Source organism: Plutella xylostella, chromosome 10 (assembly GCF_932276165.1).
Source record: "Plutella xylostella chromosome 10, ilPluXylo3.1, whole genome shotgun sequence".
Taxonomy (NCBI): Eukaryota; Metazoa; Arthropoda; class Insecta; order Lepidoptera; family Plutellidae; genus Plutella; species Plutella xylostella.
In genome coordinates, this window is record NC_063990.1 from 3,824,741 (window position 1) to 3,847,526 (window position 22,786).

The 22,786-nt window shown below is 39.5% G+C and overlaps 2 protein-coding genes across 5 annotated transcripts; one reads left to right on the forward strand and one right to left on the reverse strand.

Annotated features, from left to right (window-relative positions):
- Positions 1-9,610: 9,610 nt before the first annotated feature.
- Positions 9,611-22,674, reverse strand: LOC105386562. Of its 4 annotated transcripts, none has more exons than XM_011557173.3 (4): positions 21,909-22,674; positions 13,684-13,821; positions 10,256-10,385; positions 9,611-9,934 (listed from the first exon to the last, which is right to left on the reverse strand). In XM_011557173.3, exons 1-4 carry the CDS (start codon positions 22,134-22,136, stop codon positions 9,654-9,656), a joined length of 777 nt encoding a protein of 258 aa, XP_011555475.3. In that variant the 5' UTR covers positions 22,137-22,674; the 3' UTR covers positions 9,611-9,653. The 4 variants fall into 4 exon arrangements, with proteins under 4 accessions (XP_011555475.3, XP_011555460.3, XP_048479647.1 ...); XM_011557158.3 differs by having other exon boundaries at positions 13,678-13,821; positions 21,909-22,671; XM_048623690.1 differs by having other exon boundaries at positions 10,262-10,385; positions 21,909-22,668.
- Positions 13,883-16,107, forward strand: LOC105386553. Its single transcript, XM_011557146.3, has 3 exons — positions 13,883-14,652; positions 14,807-14,974; positions 15,179-16,107. Exons 1-3 carry the CDS (start codon positions 14,428-14,430, stop codon positions 15,512-15,514), a joined length of 729 nt encoding a protein of 242 aa, XP_011555448.3. The 5' UTR covers positions 13,883-14,427; the 3' UTR covers positions 15,515-16,107.
- Positions 22,675-22,786: the final 112 nt, after the last annotated feature.

The following is a 22,786-nucleotide window of genomic DNA, read 5'->3' on the forward strand; positions in this document are numbered from 1 at the left end:
GAAAATTTATAAGGCGACTTCTAGACGGATGGTTAATGTACCCGACATACAGAATACAGAGCAACATTTACTATGGGTCCCAAAAGAGATAGGTACGTACGGTGCGGCAAAGCAAATGTATCCTCCCTATTCCGTCCAATCCAGGCAAGGCTAAGTTTGCCAATGTCAGAAAACGATACTATTATATTAAATTCCCAGCTTATAAGGAAAGCCCTATCCGATTAAGGCTTTAAATACATTTAGTGCCTGCGTTAGTAAATAGGATGTGCAGGAAACCATACCTAAACCCCTAAGCCTTGCGAAACTTGCTGATACAGACAGTCTTTGTGCCTAGTCATACTTGACCTACTGTGCCTCCCTTTCCCTCCTCTAATGTTGAACTAGACAGGTTCCGTTAGGGACCAACATTAACTGGTCTTCGCAGTAATAGGTGGTTTGGTTGCGAGTTTCTAAGCAGTGGTTTTCAAACTGTGGGAAAACCACTTTCACGAGACGTTCGTGGTAATTTTAATGACAATTTCACTTCAATGTCTAAAATGAAAGTTACTTTGCCAATTATCTTGTAGCAATTGAACATGCATATAACAATAAACACAGCACAACACAGTTTTGGATTTTAAGATAATGTGTTACGGATAAAAATGATGGATACATAAGCCAGCTTCAGAATAGTTCAAATGTAGACCAGGTACCAAAACTAGTCTAGTATAGCGATGAGTTGCAAGAGCACTGTCTCATGTGTAAATAGGTAAAATTAACGAATTTGAGGACAACTCATATTCGAATGGAGCTAAAAGACATAATACTACATTAAAAACTATAAATTCTTAGACTATGAAACATTATTCTTGTAGGTATCCGTCGCAAAACCTAAATTTCTTTGAGTGTAAATAATTATGGTAAGTAATTACATGTTTATACTTACAACTGTTAATTTGACCACAGGATGAATGTCTTAAATATAATAATTTACTTTAGTGGTAACAGTTTGAGAACCTCCCCGCTAAGCGCATTAGAGCGGGCCCCGGCGCGTGACGCCGCGTGCATTGACCGCCGCGGTCCGCTCAATTGCTCCATTACATCTCCACCAAATCTCCACTGTCGCGCGAAATGCCGACGATCACCGAATCAGAGTAACGGGAGTTTTTTAGTCTTTCTTATCATGCTTTGTTTCGCTTTAAATACAGATTCTATTCGCTTGCATGTAGTTTTTATTTCTTTATCGAAAGTTTTTTAACAGGTTTAACCATGTTCTGTGGTGGGCCGGCCATATATGCCGAAGAATCGATGACCAGATTGATCATTGGTGTGAACGAGTTCTCGAGTAGGGACCACGAGTAAGTTAGCGTAGCGTGGGGCACCCCCTGCCCGCTAGACCGACGATCTTAGACAGGTAGCCGTGGATGAGGAAAGCCGAGGATAGAGCAGACATGTTGTGAGCTCTCCTTGGTAGAGGCATCATATCCAGTGAATTATTAGGAACTGATGATAATGATTAAACATGGTTAGTGAAGTGAAACGATTCAGCCGCTTATCACTTACCGCTAAGCGCGTTGCTGGAAGCGGAGATGTGATCTGCGCCTTGCCTTGCCTTGCCATGATTGCCATGCTTTGAAGTACCAAATTCTTCACATTTCCGCTTTGGACATCATTTCCGCAAATACATGCATTAGTGGACTGTGTGGACCTTGAGTAAGGAGCGCTGGCGACAGATCAGCAACAACGATCTGAAAGCCTGAATTAGGTGGAAGAGGAAGACCGAGGACAAAGAGATATTGTGCTCCTTGAAAAAACTGATCCTTTGCGCATAGTGATGATAAGTTTAATTCCCTCCCTCTGAGACTAAATTTAAGAATTTTGTAAAAACGACATTATGTAGTAAAGCTTATTATAGTATAAATGATTATCTAAACGACAAAAACGCGTGGTCTTGTCCAACTCAGCTAAGGCATTTGGAAAAATGAAATGGATATGCTTGAGTAAAATTGTATTAACTAGATATAAGTAAAATTGTATTAGTTATAAGAAAAAGTTGAAAAGATGCTCGAGGAGTTTCTTTCGCCATTTCTTTCCTCCTTAATGACGGGGCCTTTGTGAAATGGTGGTAGATTATGACTTTTGACAAGTAATTCTAAGATTCTACGTCAAAAAATAAACGATTTCATTTCATTTCATTCTGATTTTACGATTACGATTTGATGTGGTATCCGTTCAGCTATTCGCCGGCATTGCGTCAAACTCAAACGATGTCGGCAGTTCACAGCAGTAGCTCAGTCTAATGACAGGCACCGTTAGATGGCACCACTGAGTACAGCTACATTACGATGACGACTTGCTGAGCTAACATCAGCGTTGTTCATTAACTTATGAGAACTGAAAGGAAATCACAGCGCCAGAATTCGTACTTGATCTCAAATCCGTTTATTTCAGAGTCATTCAGCAAGGGTTGGAATTTTATGTACTTAACTTCTCTACCTTGAAAATCATATTTGGAATATTTACTGGTATCATTAATTCGTTCTGTCTGACCATCTAATGATATAAAATTGCTGTAAAAATGTGTTACGAGGTGTATTAAAATAAGAAGGTTCCCCAATTTAATCATAATATTATTTCCCCTGAAATTGAATTAGGTAGTTAAAAAGTTAGGTGGTGCACCTAGGTATACATAAATGCCTTTACATCACAGCATACAAATAAATAAATGTGTCCCCAATAAAACCAAATGAAAATTCGGATGGAAACAATGGCAAATATCCCCAATACCCGTGAATCAGTTTCCCAAATAGATCAAGTGGCGAGGGATCGACAATGGCCGGCATTTAGGCGATAATGCGACCCCGTCCGGGACACTCCGGGAGGGTCACTCTACACTGACGAATCCTAATCCTAACTAATATTATAAATACGAAAGTAACTGTGTCTGTCTGTCTGTTACTCTTTCACGCCAAAACTACTGAATGGATTTGAATAAAATTTGGTATACATTGGTCTAGACCCTGAGAAAGAAAATAGGCTACTTTTATTCCGGCTTTCCCACGGGAAAACTTTTTAAGGCGAAGCGAAGCTCGCGGGTAGGTACAGCTATAACAAATAAACGAGAGCTTTCGTCCAATCGACAAGTTTAATACAACGAGATAGAGTCGCGGCTCACGCAGCACTTAGTTTTTCGTAACATAGAGTGACCCCGGGGCCATTAGTCGACGATTTGTCAAACACTCCCACTATCGGATCCGCAGGGCTCTGTATCTACTCTAGGCCGCTATAAATAGACAATCGTCGATCTCACGTCTTCGAAATATGCGGACATCTGGCTCGTAATCCTATGATGTGGTTTTGTGTTTCTCTGTTTCCTCTCGTGAGAAAATGTGTCGAGACTGAGAGTGTTAGTTAAAGCCTTGTAAACGTAATAATACATTATGAAATTATAGCCAGGAAAAAAAACTTGGGTACTAACATGATGTGTTTGGGAGGAACTTAATTAAGTACTCATATCTCTCTGAGCGAAGACCACATTTATTCATGTACCTACTTCTGTTGCTCAGGTACTTTAATCTCATATTTATTTTAATTCACATACGTATTGTTTTTTTTTGTATGTCATCTTTTTGTATTCATTCTTTAATTATGAAACTAACTAAATAAACTCGTTCCTCCACACTTTTAAAAATTATGAGCTTATAAATGCCACGAGAAAGAGTCATTCATCTACCGTAGATTTAAAAGAACATCTCAGAAACACTAATAATTTGCCAATCAAGTATCAATCAAAAGAAGAGCAGCTAATTTATGATCCTCATTAACCATTCTTACTTTCATTTCAACTAATTAGACCACGCATGGACTATCTACACGAGCTATCGTGTAGACCCGATATTAATCTCTATTGAAGATCAAACGATGACGCCCAGGCACTATTTGTCAGGCGTGGTCACGCAAGAATAATTTATGGGTTCCCATTGTAGATTGTAGGTAACTTTCTCATTAGAAAACTGAGAAAATTGTCATCGTCACATTCCAAAAAGTCATTAATGATGCACATAGGACAAAAAACGCTAAAAAAAATCTACCCTCAACGAGCGTAATCCAACCATTTACCCGGTATCTGTCATAACATAAGCATAGGTTAAGCGAGCTAGAGAGCTTTCTGTGTGTTTTAGTTAGATTACATACTCATCGGTTATTCGGACTATAGGTACGTCCGGCCCTTCAATATTTTTAGAGCTCTATCGATATATTAATGCCCGATAATAGTAAGCGTCCGCCTATCAGTATTGGTATCGGATTTTCATAAATGTGTAGAGAAACGGCGGCGGCGTCGGTAATGCCGATGAAGTGGACGCACTTGTGTGAAGTAAGTACAGCTAATACTGAATGCGATGCGTCCGTTGCGTACGATCCCGTGCGTAGGCACGGACTTCTAGAAGCTAATTTCCCTGAATAATTAGTATCCCCAAAACCAAATTATGATCCCCTCTTTTTTCCTTCTGGTTTCAAAACACCTATCACGTTTCTTTGAAGTTGAAATGGTCATCTTCACTCTCCAGTTTCATCCGTCTATGGGGAAGCCGAAGTCGTCAACAAACACTTGAGAGGGTTTATAACAATGACATCAATTGAGTGAAGTGGCTACTGCGCTTCTGTATTTGTTGATAATTGGGGTCTTCGAACTACTTCGGAAGATTCATTTTAAATGATTGACTGAGTAAACATTTGTGATAAAAATAAACATATGTTTTTTATTGGCTGAGGCATTCTTTCTTCATTTTTCGATATCGTCAATACCACGAGATAAATAGGGACATTTCTTACAGACAGAATACGACCTCGGATCTCATTCATGAATACTCAATGTGCGGCAGTGATATAGGTAATTTTATTGTTGCTAACTCACCAGTATTATCAGCCTATAACAGTCCACTGATGGACATAAGCCTCTCCCAATGCACGCCACTAGATGCGATCTATAACTTTCCGATGCTAACTAAATCTGCCGTAACTTGTGTGAATTTGACAGCTTGTATATTTTATTAATTAAATCAAGTCCAGAGACCACTGGTAGGGGACTGATCTTCATCATCTTTATCAGTGCGCAAGTCCGACACGCACGGGCGTTTAATTGGCTGGTATTTTTTCGGATAATTATGCCTGCCTGGTTTTTCAACTAGCTATTCTAAGATCTACAATAAAGTAGCAACTATTCTAAGTAGTAGTAGCTATTCTAAGATCTACAATAAAGTAGCAACTATTTTAAGTAGTAGTAGCTATTCTAAGATCTACCACCAAAAATTTCACACAATAATTAAAATCCGATTCCACAACATTGGAACCACTCGAGCACTATCAACATTTAATTAGACAAAGTTTCTTGTCAAACACCTTTATAAGCTGCCTCCAGTAAAGCTGCTGTCAAAACACAAATAAAGGCGCCTACAGACCAGCGATAACCGGCGGCGGGAACAAATAAAGGGCCTTACAGACAGGAAGGAGCGGGCCCAGCTCGCTGTCGACCATTAATGGATTTATTTAGATGTCATTTTTTATGTGGGCGGGGGCTTGAGCCGCGTCGGCGAGGCACAGGCAGCATAGGGAGGATGCGACTGGGTTTATTCACTCTGCGTTTTGTACATTGCATGAATTTTATGGTCACGAACGGATTTTCTCAAGGGTAGTAAGATATGGCTTGGAGGTGGCAGACTCGCAAGCAATCCACTCACGTTTTCACTTCACGTTATTTCCACGTTGGAAACGGCTAGCATGCCAATTATTTTGTTACCAGTAAGTCAAGGTACCTCAGTCCTAAGTAAAACGATGATGAAAAGAGTGCTTTGCTTTAGAGGGATAGTGACATTTAGTTTACGAAAAACTAAATTTTGTTGCGTTGGCTCGCTAATCACTTTTACGTCTCTATCTTATTGTATTAAATGCGCCGATTGCTTGATAGCTTTCATAAGTTCGTTTTTTATGAAGCTAGAGTAACCTTAAGAGCATAGCTATTTCCTAATGAAGTTAAACAAACAATATATTAAGTATATTCTTCTACTCGCATCCATCCGTTCCGAAATACGTCACGGACAGACACATAGGCCCTAGCCCTAGAGGCTAAAAAACCCTGTACATCCGCACTGTTTACTTACGAGTACCTAGTGGCTGCGATATTTTGCATTCCCTCAAACCCACTTGTCACAGAAAAAGTACACCATAATTATTTAGAGCGTCATGTCCACTCTTACCTTCCAAGTGTGCCCTCCGTTATCCCTTGAACGCATGTTCCATCTCGGCGAGCACCGTCGCTGTGTGCGTGCGTACGGAATGGCACCCACACACGCGCACCAAATGCAGTTCACACCAACACAGCGAAGGTTACCGAACACGACCAGCTACTAATACCAATTAGAAATCGTATAAGTACGCAGTGCGTCAGTGTGCGTGACCTGGCACTGGTATTTTGATTGGTCATGCATTTTACGCGTTTATGGGCTCACAGCGGCTTCCTTCGGACCTGTGGTGAGGCAATAAAAGTGATAATTTAGTTGGTCGCGATCGGTTTGTGGCTTCGCCGTGACGACGAGGCGAGTAATAGCAGACGGAGCTCGGAGGCCTTAATTTTGCTGCGTTGGTTTTGTTTGGGAAGTATTTTACTGTAGATTTCGCAACTCAACATTCTAGGTTCACAGGTAAAACTTCCTGAGCATCTAAGTCTTTACAATCTTCTTGAGCTGTCTCAGCATGGCTGGTCCAGAATTTACGTGTTGTTGTGAACGTGAGATGTGAACCAATCCGTTCCACAGTCTTCACCAGCAGTGTGTAGAGATATACCTCCTCATGACGACTTCAGTGCGCTGTCTCTCAGGCTTGCATCTGCGCAAGTGGCATGTCTGGTTGCTAATGTCGACACAGCACCTAAAATTAATGTATCGGTGACAAACACGCTATAATATTTTGCATGGCGCTCACCTACATCGAGCAGCCTCAAGAGCGAGCGCGACGGATAAACTTTGGCACGTCTTAATAGCGCCCCGTGCTACAGGGCCTGGACGAACATTTGTCACCGTGATATAAGAATATTTTATCAGATAGTCAGACTAGCATCAGTAGCTTACTGTTTGCGCTGAAAATAAATAGGTACAGATTCTCCTGAGCTGGTGTACGATGATGTTAACTTTTGGGACATCTGATATAAGTACACACTTAAAAGTAACTTAAACACTGGGAAGTCTTATTTCTTTACATTTAACCTGTAAGCTAGAACCTCTTTGTATCGATCTCCGTAGTCTTTGACCCCAACTTCAGCGATCAGGAGGTCATCTTGCACCAGGGAGATGTAGGCATCGTGCTTGGCGCCGTAAGGATATTCCACGTTGAATTTCATGATAGTAACCTCGAATTTATTAGTGATTTTATCGAAAGAGAACTCGTCTAAGACCACAGATCCACTCGTTCCTGATGGCGTTGTTCGGTATGGCGATCAAGACAAATAATAACGTTACAGTCCGTTTCATTTTTGATCAAATTACTGTACTAGCTCACTACTCAGTTCGTTTAGACTTAAGGATATACGCGAAATTGTAGGATCGTGCCCTGCGATGTTTCAGAAATATAAGTTTTGAGACGATGATACCATTTATCAGATTTACCTTGCGCACCGCACGTCGTTTCAAAAAATCGGTCTACGACGGCTTGGACTTGGCTATAGTAAATAATATTTAAGAAAACCTTGATCTGTGGAACCCCACGCTATTTTACCAATTTACGATAAGTACATAGGTACCTAGATTTTGTTGTCATAGCATAAAAAATTAGAAACAATGTGGTAATTTCAGCATGCTGTTGGAGCTGCCCCGCACTCTACATAAAGTGAGGCAGTGTTTTTGCGAATCCATCAACCTTTTAACATGCGTGTGTGTTGTGTAAACATACCTGATGCGTAGCAGAGCCTGGCAGACCCTGAATCCGTTATTATACTAGACACTCAGGGCACTGCTGTAAAAAGACTCGCAGTATGCCTTGAACAGTGTGATCTTAAGGCTACCCTGTAAAAATTTAAATTTATCGTAACGCAACGTTACATCATTACGAAGAATTTTCAGAGGTCAGTTAAGTACCTAAGCATATCCTATCGTTCAAATAAATTATATACGATACGGCCAAATGCGTAGGTATGTCGCTACCTTTAGTTTGTTCCGAACAACGAGCAAACCTGCAGGCCAGCATGTTGCTCTTCACAGACAGTCCTGCGTTCCCGCTCCATGTCTTCATCGTTCTTCAGCTCCTCCACGGCATGCGACCGAGGTACTTGAAGGACTTCACTCAAACTGTCACCGCATTTAGTACATAGTTCCAGAGGTGGAGTCACGGCTCGTACTTTTTAGGCCGCATAAAGAAAGAAAGCTGGAAACTTATAAGCGCTTACTGTTCCATACTTTGCCAAACCAGTGCTGATAAGCGCAGGGAAATATCTATTAGTAAAGTAAGCGCTTGTAAGGCCGCTTATAAGGCCTTATTCAGTATGAAAACTTTTTTACACTGTAGAGTAACGTAAATGGCTTGGCGCATAATCCTAGTAACTATATTTTAACCAGTTTCCTGAGGCTGATTGAGGGGGCCAGCAGCACCATGTCGTCGGAGTAGCTGATATTATTGACGGACACATTGTTCATGAAGTAGCCAACCCTGGTGCCGCTGCCTGTGCCTCTCAACCAGCGCATTCGTGTACATAAAGAATTTTTCGCCTATATAGCTAGGTAATTGTTATTCGGTTCAAAGTTTCAAAAACTGACGCGATCTTTCTTTTAGCTTTCAATACCTAAGACCTAGGTAAGTTAAAAATAAATTATTTTTAAGTCAATAAAGTATTATTCTATTCTATTCTATTCTATTCTAAGTAATTAATTTATTCATAGATATTCCTACAAAATTATAAAACTCGGCGTGAAGCCGTTGTTACGAATAAACCTTAATTAAACCCTCTTTCTAAATCTTACGACCCTAGCAGTCTAATGAATGAGTGTAAATAACGTCCATAGCTACTTTGAAGTACTTACTTTTATCATCATTATGCCCTCTACAGCAAAAGCAATAGCATTTCCAAATATTTGAAGCAAAGAAGGCTCGTCGCCTCCCGCTCTCTGAAGGCGACTGGCTAAAATCGATAAAGCGGTCGGTCGGAGCTGCGACTTCTGCGTCGAAGTGCCCCCCGCCCCCGCGCCCCGCGCCCCGCGCCCCCCTCGCCGGGTCTTTGTACCCGTGTAGGTCGGTACTTTATACAGCTCAAAAAGGGCGGCCTTAAACTGGAGTGGCAGAGGCGGTTAGCAGAATGTTGCGTTGTGCTGAAACGTTCGATGATGAACTACTATACTGTAGTAATATCTACACAAATTTTTTTTTTTATCAGTCTTATTAGACCTATAGGTCCGGTCCTGTTATGAAAAATGGTTTGTAGGCACAGTCATGGTTATTGCCCTAGGTATGCCAGTTTAAATTTTATAAGTAACTAATAATTCTTCTAAGTTTAAAATATATATTGATAGTCTAATATGCAGGTAAGTACAAAATGATGATGATTAGTTGATAACCTATTTTATAAAATAAAACAATAGAGGTATAAATACTTATCATTATATTTTAAACAAACATTACACGTACACACTAAATTAGAATTCATTTGGTTTCAAAGTGACACACGAGTCAAACTCCAACTTATCTTGTCGCCCGTAAAAAATGATATCCGATATCAATTTCTCGGCAATGATTCTCTGATCCTTCTTCAACTCGCACAACTGATGGCCTAGGGTCCTCGCGAAGGATAAGGTTCCTTGGGACCCAGTAGAAGAACCAGCAGCATCATTGCCAGTAGAACCAGCCGCATCATTGCTGAAGTAGTCCACATCAGCCCCTTGGAGTATGTCATCTTGGGGCGCGTCGCTTGATGAACCTTAGAAAAGTAAAAAACTATATTACTTAACAAAATTGTTTTTTTTTAGAGCTGGCAAATTTAAACCTAAGCGAACATGTTGTATCGTAGAACTTAAAGTTACGATATCTAATGTTTTTTTAAACAAATTTTAATGGACATAATCTAAATACCATTATTAAATGCCTTATTGTCCACAGTACATGCTGAGCTGGTGCCTTTTTGACGCTCTAGACAGCAACCTCTCTTAGTTTTGTTTGTTTTTTTTACTGTATAAATTTCTGTATTTTGCTATTGTTTTGTCTGTGTGTCAAATAAATGTTTCTTTCTTTCTTTCATTACCATTACCTTCCGTCTTTACTTTGGCTCTCTTGGCTGCGGGCTCGCTGAGGGTGACTTGGTAGATTTCCTGTGCGTCTTCAGGTGTGTAGGAATCGTCGTTGTCATCGATGTCTTGTTGCAAATATGTGATCTGGGACGGAAATGTAGTAGTTATACCTTGTTTCACGGGGAAAGACATCTGACAGGACCCTTATTACATTCGAATAAGGGAAGTTTTTGCTTGTATCAGCTGTCTTTCCTCGTGGAAAAAGGATAATTATAATGCTTAGCACTATGGAAAGAGTAAGGGAAACTCTACACTCACAACACAACTGTACACTCGCGAGCAATGAAAATGTTCCACAAATTACTCCTAAAATGAAGAGGCTAGCCTAATTAATGACTGTAATGATGCTGCAATATTGAAGTACGAGATACATTTAACAGCGCATCAGAATAATACCAACCAAAAACGTAAACAATATTAATTAGAAATTGTATAACGAACTAATATAAAATTAAAATTAAACTAAAAAGAAGATGCTGGCCAGATCGCTGCCACTGTCGGGTAGGGTACCTAATCAGAATGGCCGTGTGGGCGTTTTCTATATTTGCTCAGAATAATAACTTTATTAATTTCTAAACGTAATACTATACTAGTTATGTTCCGAATTTTCTGAACGCATCCTAACCTATGATATTCTATCTAGACTATGGTTCAATTAGTTATAGTGTGACAAACGTATCTGTTCCGGTGAGAGCGAACTAAATTGATCCATATCCCATTACTTACTAATGAATTGTATATTGTAAATGATTAGATGGGTTTATTAACACCACAAGAGCGAATTAACAATACGAGCAAACTTAAAATCTTATAGAATTAAGAAATATTAGTCATTTATGTGAGCTGTCACCGGAACAGATAAGTTTGTGGCACTATAATTTGGTTTATTTGTAGTCAAGTTCAAAACTAACTTCCTGTAAAATACTGAATTGATTTATAAGTACTTTGAAATATATTAGATTCTTGAATTTATGTTAAAGCAGCATTATAATTATTGCCATTCAATTCCAAGCCATAATATTTTAAGATAGTGTTGTAATTAAAATATTCAGAAATTATTAAGATATTTGACCTGTCAGTCAAGGCGAAGACTTATTGTATGAAAATATTAAAATATATTGGTTTCTTATAAAATAGGTATGTAACTTGTAAAATCATAAAATGAATATTCCCATAAATTGCATTGTTAATAATTTAGGTTAGAATAATTCAGTATTTAATTGACCTCTGTCTATAAAAGGCCGAGGCGGCCATTAGGATGTCCTCTTTTACCGAAGATCTTGTGCTGTGAATAATATGTATATTGAATCTAAACTGATCCTGACTGGTCTTTCATCTTGACTCCCACCATCCCAAGAGAGATATCTCCGATTATTGTTTTTTAGGGTTCCGTAGCCAAAATGGCAAAAACGGAACCCTTATAGTTTCGTCATGTCCGTCTGTCCGTCTGTCCGTCTGTCCGTCTGTCACAGCCCATTTACTCGGAAACTATAAGTACTACAGTGATGAAATTTGATGGGAATATGTGTTGTATGAACCGCTACAAAAATATGACACTAAATAGTAAAAAAAAGAATTGGGGGTGGGGCCCCCCATACATGTAACTGAGGGATGAAATTTTTTTTTTCGATGTACATACCCGTGTGGGGTATCAATGGAAAGGTCTTTTAAAATGATATAAAGTTTTCTAAAAAACATTTTTCTTAAAGTAAACGGTTTTTGAGATATCAGCTCTCAAAGTCGTAAAATGTATGTCCCCCCCCTCTATTTTTATAACTACGGGGTATAAAATTCTAAAAAAAATAGAGGTGATGCATGCTAATTAACTCTTTCAACGATTTTTGGTTTGATCAAAGTATCTCTTATAGTTTTTGAGATAGGTTGATTTAACTGTAATTTTGCTGCTACGGAAGTTACGGAACCCTTTGTGCGCGAGCCCGACTCGCACTTGGCCGGTTTTTTTTTAAGTTTAATTATATTTTTTTATTTGTGCGTATGTAGTGACTGCATTTTGTAGGTGGAACTCTTTCATTGCTCGTGAATGTAGTTACTTCATAAGAGAACATATGTAGGTCGGAGATTACTACCTAATAGGCAAGCGTAGCGTGGGACGCCCTCCGTCTGAAAGAAGGAAGTCTGTGGGCAGAGAGAGGGTTTCTAGAGGTGGATTGTGGCCTGATGGTGATAAAACTTCTTCGTCGTTGTGTCGTCAGATTTTTGTTTTAGCGTCGCTTTACATATAAAAGGTAAGTTGTGTCGATCTTTCGGCATTAATTGTATGTATGCACCGAACGCATCGCATTCCGTATTCTTTGTAGGTACTACACTACTACTTACTTGACAAATAAATTCACACAAGTTGTTCAACACCATTACAACTTCATCGGCATTGCCGACGACGTTTCTCCATACAATTATGAGAACATTTTGGTCCGATACGTACGATACCGATACGATAGGTAGACGCCTTTCTTTTATCGCATCTACATAATACATAGGTGGACGCCTTTCTTTTATCGCATCTACATAATAATAGACTATCGATTTTACTGGTCTTGTCGTAAAAATCCGTTCATAATTTACTATTTACCTACTCATACACCCCTGGTAACTAAGTAATGGCTGGTTTTTTGCTTGCACAACTCAAAATTCTGAAGTCTGGGCCTGTTCATCATCAAAACCTCGCTTCTTATTTTTGAGTTGTGCCCTTTTTATACTGTTTTGAATAATTTGCTACTTACCTACTCATACACCCCTGGTAACTAAGTAATATAGAGGCACAACTCAAAAATCTGAAGTTTGGGCCTGTTCATCATCAAAACCTTGCTTCTTATTTTTGAGTTTGTTCCCTTTTTATACTGTTTTGAATAATTTGCTACTTACCTACTCATACACCCCTGGTAACTAAGTAATATAGAGGCACAACTCAAAAATCTGAAGTCTGGGCCTGTTCATCATCAAAACCTCGCTTCTTATTTTTGAGTTGTGCCCTTTTTATACAGTTTTGATCCCACGGGAGGAATATTTTTATAAGTAGTATACGAGTATTTTTGTAATAAAAACACAATTACAAGTACCGTTAATTAGTTAAGACGACCGAATGGCGTAGTGGTTAGTGACCTGACTACTGAGCCGATGGTCCCGGGTTCGATTCCCGGCTGGGGCAGATATTTGTTTAAACACAGATATTTGTTCTCGGGTCTTGGATGTGCCCGTAAAATGGCAATAGGCCCGCCCCCTATTACATTGGGACTAACATACACTCTGGCGAAAAGTGGGTGCAGCAATGCACCTCTGCCTACCCCGCAAGGGAGTACATTAGTACAAGGCGTGAGTGCGTGTTTTTAGTGCGTGTTAATTAATTAAATATACGTACATGTACCTCATTACTGCCAGATGCAGTAGTCGTCAATTTTAACTGGTCAATTTGCTCTTTTTTCAGTTGATCTAAGAAGCTCATTGCATTGTAGTACCAGAGTGTTGGGACGTACTCTTCTCCGGCCATACGAGCTTTCAAAACCTGAAAAAAAAATCAGAAAAGTACCTGTAAATATTAATACCTATCTACCTATGCGTTGCAAGAGCCGCGGTCCACTCATTCAAGAGGCCATGGGTCAATCAAATACTGGCGTGTCCCAATTTAATTATTCACAAATAAATTATCACATTTTAAGAAAGTACAATTATAACCACATACAGTGGCGAAGGGTCCATACATGTAATAAGATTTATCATCATTAATTTGTAAAGGAACATAAGCATTTCTCTAACGAGAAGATGGGGTATTTAAAGATTAAAATGATTAAAATAATGGTCTGTGAATGTATGTTGGTTTTTGTCATACAACACACCACATTACGTCGCTGCCAATGCCACCACAGCCCCACAGCCATCATCACACGGCAGATGCGTGACCGCGCTTCCGTCTCACCCAGCATGCCCTCACGCCGCAATGCTAGAAAGAGAGAGGCGAGCTAGTCGCTCGGTTGTTTCCGTGTGTCGTCGGGCGCCCGACGCTGTCGGGCCTACCGCGTCGCGCGTCGGTCGTGTCGTGTCAGTCGGGTGGCGTCGGCCGAACCATTGCTGTCGTGGAACCACATCGTACCGTGTTATTAAATAAATAAATATGAAAACGGAGAAAGAAGCCATCACTGAATTCTTAGAGGCCTACAAATGTTTGCCCTGCCTGTGGGACCAGTCTGATCCTCTGTACAAGAAGAGGGCGGCCAAAATACAAGCCTACAAGATTTTACTGGCAAAATACACAGAAATAGACAAGAATGCTACAATACAGACAGTGCGAAAGAAGATTGAAAATTTTAGAACTGCGTATAAACGTGAATTCAAAAAGGTTTTTATTTTGATATAAGTACCTATACTTTAAGTAGTATTTAGGGTACGATACAAATTTAAAATATCTAAGTAATTTGTTTGCCTTCTTATAAATCCATCATTAATTAATCTACAAAATTCAGTAGTCTAATTAGCTATTATATTTATTTCAGATTCGTGCCTTCGCGGCACACGGTAACGTGCATATACCACAACTATGGTATTATAATTTACTAACTTTTTTAGACGAGCCCAAGGACGAGCCTGGCCCATCTTCTAATACTTATTACATTAGAGAAATGTCGATGGAGTCATCAAGCGACAGCAACGAAGATCAAGAGGTAATATTATATAACTAATACATAGGTAATACCTATTTAAGTTTGTAGAAGTAGAGTTTTTGGTAATGACCCTTAACGAATTCCGGATGCCCTGCAATACTGCAGTACACTTTTTACTAAGTATTTTATTAATGTGTTTACATGCATGTTGTATAACCCTTTAGGCGCAATAGCAATTTTTAACACATTGTTTTTTTTTTGTAGGACAATGATTCTAAATCATTACTGGCTCAGATGTTGATGAAAAATGATTCACAAGAACACGATAAACAGAATTCTAGTGACGACGATTTAAAGCCAGTTTATATTATGGATGAAGATGAGCCGGAAGACAATAGAGAATCGTTGAACATAGAGGAAAAAGAGATTGCCATTAGAACAGAAGATAATGGGGAATCGGAAGCGTTTGGAAAATCTATCGGTCTACAATTGAAACATTTGGACAGTATGCAAAGGAATATTGCAGAAAAACTCATCTCCGAAATTATTTTCTATGGTAGACTCGCAAAACTAAAGGTAGATTCTACTATTAACATTTGAATTTAATTTGACTAACTACATCGTACAGTTTGTGAATTTTATATTAAAAACCACAATAAATACTAAATATAGTTGTTGTATTATTTGATTCCTAAAAGTAGAACTATTTTTTTCATAAGAAGAAAAATACTTTATAAATTTTGAAAATGTTGTTTATTATTATGAACAAAGATTAAGGTAGATTGAGGCCTAATTCTGAGTGCGCGCGCAATCTTAGCTTCTAGCAGCCGGCCGCTTGGCTGCGCGCATTCTACCAGGGCAACATAGATGCCCAGCAACTCAATTCAACGCTACCGGCATGGCCAGTGTAGCTTGAGCTCCCTCGCCCCATCGCGCCAACGCTATTCATACCGATGACACAGAACCAAATTGCAGCGATGGAGTTCAGCTTATTTAGGTATGCCAGCTTTATATTACTGAGGGAGAATTCCGTTGCTAGGTGAGTAGTGGGGATTTTCTGCCATATTGGGTTATTGCCGATTTCGAATTGCATAGGTTAAAAATTTATTAACTCTAACTTTCAAACCAAATTCGCAAATTCCTGAATATTAAACGAAATTAACAAAGCATTTGACTTGAAAGGTTGAAATAACATTATGCAACTATTTGCCATGCTCTTCTTGACAATACTCGGATGAGAAAACTTCAAAAGTCCCTCAAGTCAATGCGATAACCCTTTTCATATTTTTATTTCATAATAATTGGACTGGATGCGGATAGCCGAGGACAGAGTGAAGTGGCTTAGATTAGAGCAGTGTTTGTTAATTCCTTGAAGATAATAATGAATAAGGTAGCTATATCTCATAAATTACATACTCTTATAAGTAACCTATAATTTAATAAAATCTCAATAATCTTTTTAGAAGAGTTTTCGGCTCGTACTTAGGCTAGCCGCCGTCTGAACCTAAGGGTTTGAATGAAAGGTTTAATTTTGAAAATATTTTGATGCGTTTTTGGCCTGTCAAGGTCTTAGACGCAAATTTTAATGCGTAAGACTAGGAGAAATGTAGTACTACATTTCTCCTAGTCCTTCGATGAGTTTGAAACCAAACCGCGAAAACAGATAAAGCCAAAGCCAAAGTTATTTATACTGCAAAAAACCGTGATGTTTACATAATCTTTTTTGTAATTTTTTACGACATTAGAGATCCTAAAGACTGGCCAATTTTCTTTTTAGGTTCTATGTTCAATTAAATAGTCATGACTAAATTCTCAATTTCGGTAGATTTCCAGTTTCCAAGTTCTGAACCCTTACTTTGTTAAATTTCAAATATTTTAGTTAGGTACGCATTTTCACTTCGTCTTCGTCTTCATCGAAATCAAAACATTAAATTCTATATACTACATCAATCTTCCAAACTTTCTTCATGTCTATAACCTATAAGCCAAACAAATTCAAAATGTGACAAAATCACCAAATTACACGTTAACGGAAAAGACTAGCTTAATGACGCCTTCTGCAATATTAAAGTAGATTTTACAGCGCATCAGAATATTGCCAACTAAAACATTAATATTTTTATTTTAGCACTTAAATTCCTTGCAGAACAATACTTAAATTAAGTTCCGCTTTTATTATCGCTGAAGGCGAGCCGGTCTGATAGGTAAATTTGTAAATTTACACAACGGTTCTTTGCATCGTGAGCTGTCGAGTCGTGGTCGTGAGACAAACAAGCAGATTGCCTTGTGTGAGGAGAGCGTGTGTCGAGTGTGACGTGATGGGAGTTGCGCACTACGCGCCGGCTATGCGGCTATCAGGGCTTAGCAACAGCTTTCCCCTCGCTACCCGTACGCTTCGCTAATGATCAAAACCTGCGCCAGTGTAATATCAACGCTCGCTTGTGCACATAGAGATTATTCTCGAAGCGGAAAGACCAGATACCTACTACAGTATTTCACTATCAGCCGCCGCGCCCGGGCTGTCGTTAACTAAAAATAGATGGTGTGTGGAACGGTGCACACAGATCGCGGCGACCTCCTGCGAGCGCTGCGCTCCTAGTACAGATGCCCGCTATGTCGCAGCACGCGCCATCTTCTCTCTCGCTGCATGACCTCAACCGGCCGGCATTTAAAGTGCCAGTGGAGCGACGATGCCGATGCATGAAAATGTTGTTTACAAATTCAGTACGGCCTCGGCCCGGCGGCGGTGGCGGCATCGGCACATTGATAAAATAATGTCCTTATTTACTTACTTTAGAATAAAATAATTATGTATTAAAGGAAAGTTAAAGATTCATTTCAGTAAATAACTCGTTGTAGGTAAAAATTTACTAGAACAGTATTTGCAGCAGTTTGAATGATTGAAGTAAAATTAAAAACAACAACGGCAACGCTAGGGCTGAATGTGTTTTCGCATCAGTTAAATGGAGCCACTTGCTCGGCATACTCTAAATCTTCTTCATTATTAAATTTTTATTGTGAATGAAACCCAAAAAGAGTATAATCATCGAGTCGGCGCGAGGACAACAGAACGGCCGACAGACGCCGATAAAAACCAGCACAATGCCGCCAAACATTCCACTTTATAATTTCCTTCGACTTTATTTTTTGTAAACTCAATACGACTCTAGCTCGTTTCTTCCAAGGTTCCATCGTCAAAGAAAAAAGGAATGTCAACCACGCCAAAATGATCCTTAAGCATCGGAACTATTAGGGCAGCATAAATTTACGAAATCTATCAGAAATTCTTGCCATGTTTCACAAAACCTTACCAATTTCGAGCAGTCGCGTCGCGTAGCTGCTTGTGAATTCAACTTCAATGACGATGTTATCTTTAAAGCGTTGCTTTGCAGTTAACTTTGCACCTTATGTCAGTAGTCTACAGTGTGAATTCGCTTGAGAGGCGTAGGGTATTGTTTATTGCCCTCGTTTACGTTGTGGTGTGGAGGGTCGTCGATGTTGGGAGCAGGACGGGCTATAGTGTTGTCTCGCTCGTCGCGGTATGCCGTATAGCTCCTGCCGTGTGCTGGGCGCCTGGTATCTGAGATCGCTTGCGTATCGGACGAGGTGGCGCGGCGCTCGGTGCGGCCGCTCCGCCCGCCGCCGCTCCTTCCCTCCGACCGCCGGCAAACAAGGTGTTGCTCTGCAGCCACTAGATAGCGCCAGGGTAGCTTTAGTTTCACAATTTCTCCTATAAGGTTCGAGTATTAAATTCCTTAAGTATTCTAACAAGTCATTGTTACTGTAGTTTGTAGAACAATCTCGGGTCCTCTTTAGTATTATTGGTCCAAAAAAAACTTAATGTTAGATTATCGTTTTAGACCTTTCAATGAATCAATGAATTTTAGTCATGACTTAATTCTAAATTTTGCTAGATTTCCAGATTCCAAGCTCCGAACCCTTACCTACTTTGTTAAATTCCAAATGCACACGAGATTAGAAATCCTAAAGACTGAACACCTTTCTTTTTTGGGTTAAATTTTCAATGAAAGAGTCATGACTAAATTCTCAATTTTGGTATATTTCCAGTTTCCAAGCTCCGAACCCTTACTTTGTTAAATTTCAAATGCAATTCCATGAAAATTTTAGTTACGTATTTTCAATTCCATCTCTTTAAGATTCGCGCCCGAGGCTCCCTTCATCACAGCCTGCCTTCGTCATCATCGAAATCGGAACATTGAATTCAACATCAATCTTCCAAACTTTCTTCTCTGCTAACTGTTTCGGCTGTCGTGTCCAGATCGGGAGTTAGACAAAGATAGATTGATGTCGGTTCGTTATTTTTGAAAGAGATGGACGATAGTAATAGAAGAGGGAGTCAATTGATTCCGAGGGGTGTTGCGCCCTTCACGGCTGTCTATCGTAGCCCCCGGCGGGTGGGGCGCAATTTATAATGAAGCTTGCCACTCACATTTTTGTTTCGCACTGTTTATTCCATTTCGCAATGGAGGATAATTTGAATTGGCAATTTACATGGCAGGCGTGTTTGTATTGTACATGAGTATTGTTTGTAAATGACGTGTGGGTCTCGGTCAGATGCAAATTTGTTGTTATTGTATATGTGTGGAGGATTCAATGCAAATAATTGATTTGTTTTGCTCGTAGGTTTATAAAAATTTGGTAAAAATTTGTTGGACCAATAAGTATGTGGGTTGTAGTAGGTTGCATTTAACGATAAAAAATCTATAAAAAAACACCAATATCTGATGAAACTGTTTGTATTAAATAATATTCTCTCTGAGATCGTAAATATTTCGAAGAAGCTATTAAAACAGTAGATAGAAAGACTACACCAATCGCACTATCTGCAGTACGCGCCACACTGCTGTATCTCGGTAATGACCTTCTTATCACAGCAATAAACAAGTCAGTTTAGGTACACTAATGAATAGATAACATACTTCGCTTGACAAAACATGATATCTACCTACTTTCGTAGCCGTATTCAATAATGCGAAGGCGCAAAACGAACTGAAAAGTGTTTCATGAAAGATAGACTAATAAAATAGTACAGGCCAGGACAGAGTGCAGTAAACAAGGTCATGATTAGGATGGATAACATATTCTTTCCATTTATGATTATGATACGAAAGACCAAGACAGAGTGAACATAGAGGCGCTCAGATACTTAAAGAAAAAAATACACGAAAATGGCGTAAAGAAAGACCAAGGCTATCTCGTCCTGTTCGTATGAATGTCGATACTGCTTCTACTCCTACTCATACACCATCTCTTGTCGCATTTTTTAGGGTTCCGTAGCCAAAATGGCAAAAACGGAACCCTTATAGTTTCGTCATGTCCGTCTGTCCGTCTGTCCGTCTGTCCGTCTGTCACAGCCGATTTACTCGGAAACTATAAGTACTACAGTGATGAAATTTGATGGGAATATGTGTTGTATGAACCGCTACAAAAATATGACACTAAATAGTAAAAAAAAGAATTGGGGGTGGGGCCCCCCATACATGTAACTGAGGGATGAAATTTTTTTTTTCGATGTAGGTACATACCCGTGTGGGGTATCAATGGAAAGGTCTTTTAAAATGATATAAAGTTTTCTAAAAAACATTTTTCTTAAAGTGAACGGTTTTTGAGATATCAGCTCTCAAAGTCGTAAAAAGTATGTCCCCCCCCCTCTATTTTTATAACTACGGGGTATAAAATTCTAAAAAAAATAGAGGTGATGCATGCTAATTAACTCTTTCAACGATTTTTGGTTTGATCAAAGTATCTCTTATAGTTTTTGAGATAGGTTGATTTAAAGTTTATTATATTTGCTGCTACGGAACCCTTTGTGCGCGAGCCCGACTCGCACTTGGCCGGTTTTTTTTATAATAAGTACCCCGGAAATTGTTTTACCAATGCAATAGAAAAGGGCTGTGTCGGTCTCAACGTTCTCAAGCGTCGCGTGAAAATCTCCCTCTTTAATTCCGTGGTCTTTAAGTCAGTTCTGCTGTTCGGTTGTGAAACGTGAAGAGTGACTAAAGGATTGAAGAAACAACTACAAGTGTTCATCAACAAATCCCTGAGGTCGAGCATCCGCATCTTCTGGACGAAGATATAACACCATCAGAAAAGGAGCCCAGGGCAAAGTGATCATAGCCTTCGAATGGAAACCGCCTGGATGCCACTGTGGATGGAGAGCTGCGAGCGCAAGGCCTGAGCTGGATGGGAGCCAGGGTCTGGAGAACGCTTGTAAAAAGGCTTTCTGTAACACTGGGGTATCTTAGGGCAGCAACAATAGAAAAAGTATCCGATACATGACCAAAATGACCGCTGCTGCCAGGACCAGAAGGGATAGTACGGGGCGCATTTAAGACGTGACAAGAGTTTTGCATCGCGCTCACTCACATCGCGCAGCCTCAAGAGCGAGCGCGACAGAGAACTTTTGTCATGTCTTAATAGCGCCCCGTGCTACATGGCCAGGACCGACTTAGCGAGTGACATAGAAGCTTCTTCCAAAATCTTTGTGTGAAGTAAATATAGTAAGTTTGTTGTGGTTTATGTAGGGTTTTACATTTCATATATTTTGTTATGTACCTATGTATAGATACAATATATTGTAATTAAGTATTATTAGTATTATAAAAGTATGGAGAGCAAAAATTACCCTTTACAGCGTAATATTTTTTATAAATTCCACGTAACATTATTATTTAAAGCATTTAAATAAAAAACCGGGCCTTGAACAATACCATAAAGACCTGTGGCTGTCGGGACCGCCAACGATAGGGAAGAAGACAATCGCGGCGACTCGGCTTCTATGTAGGGTGGCCCTTCTCGATCCGCACAACTTATAGTGTGGCGAGAATACTACGCAGACAAAGATGTGGCAGTAATACTCGTATCTAGGTAAATACATTTTAATGAATTTCTGTTAAATACCAATAATAAGAATTGAGTATTTGGATTGCAAATAGTTTCAAATCAAAATGAATTAATAAATTTCAACACATACCTTTAGAAATTCCCTCGAATAAGTAGTACGCAAATTTTCGATTTTTTTCTTTAGGGTCTTTATTGTTGCATTTTGTTCGTAGACTTGATATATTTCCAGCAACTTTTTGAATCCCAGGTATCTAGCTTGTTTGTTTAGATAATCTTTATGTTCTTTGTCCCAAAGGTACTTCATGTCTCTGTAACGTTCTATCACGGCAAGCAAAAGATCTCTTTCCCTCGTGCACATGGTGTTGAATCGGGAAACAAAATGGCGGCACCGACGCTAAACAACCGCTCTTCACGCCGGCTGCGCGGAAACTGACCTCCCTAAATGATATTACAGTATCCAATTTGTAGAGCGCTACTACGAGAGTTCGGGCGAGCTCTACAGTTTTATTGATCCAATTCAGAGCGCGTACCGTGATTCCGAGTATTATTAAATGCTTTTATGGAATCAAATAATGATGCACTACGGCTGCGTTTCCATTAGGCAAACTGACAGAATATGGTGAGCCGTTATAAGGTTTGGCAAATTGCGTAGATTGCATACTTGGCATACGAAACCGATCTGCTTCTAACTCAGTCGTCGGTAAACGGTTTGCTTACTGGAGATGCAACCTAACAAGAGCACAATTTTGATGAAGTGAAATAGATTATAAAGGGTTAAGTAAGTACCTTCTTAGAGGTAAGTACTTACATAAAATATTGGGGTCCAGTTCTAAGGATCTATAGGGAGCAGGCCTAAAAATGCACAGTGGTGTGGTAAAGCACTGCCACTGTTGACTCTTATTAAAAATATATGTTTAGGTTCTAATATTTTTATATTTAAGTATGTAAGTATATCTAGTTTATACCTACTTAACTAGCTTTTGCCCGCGGCTTCGCTCGCGACCATTT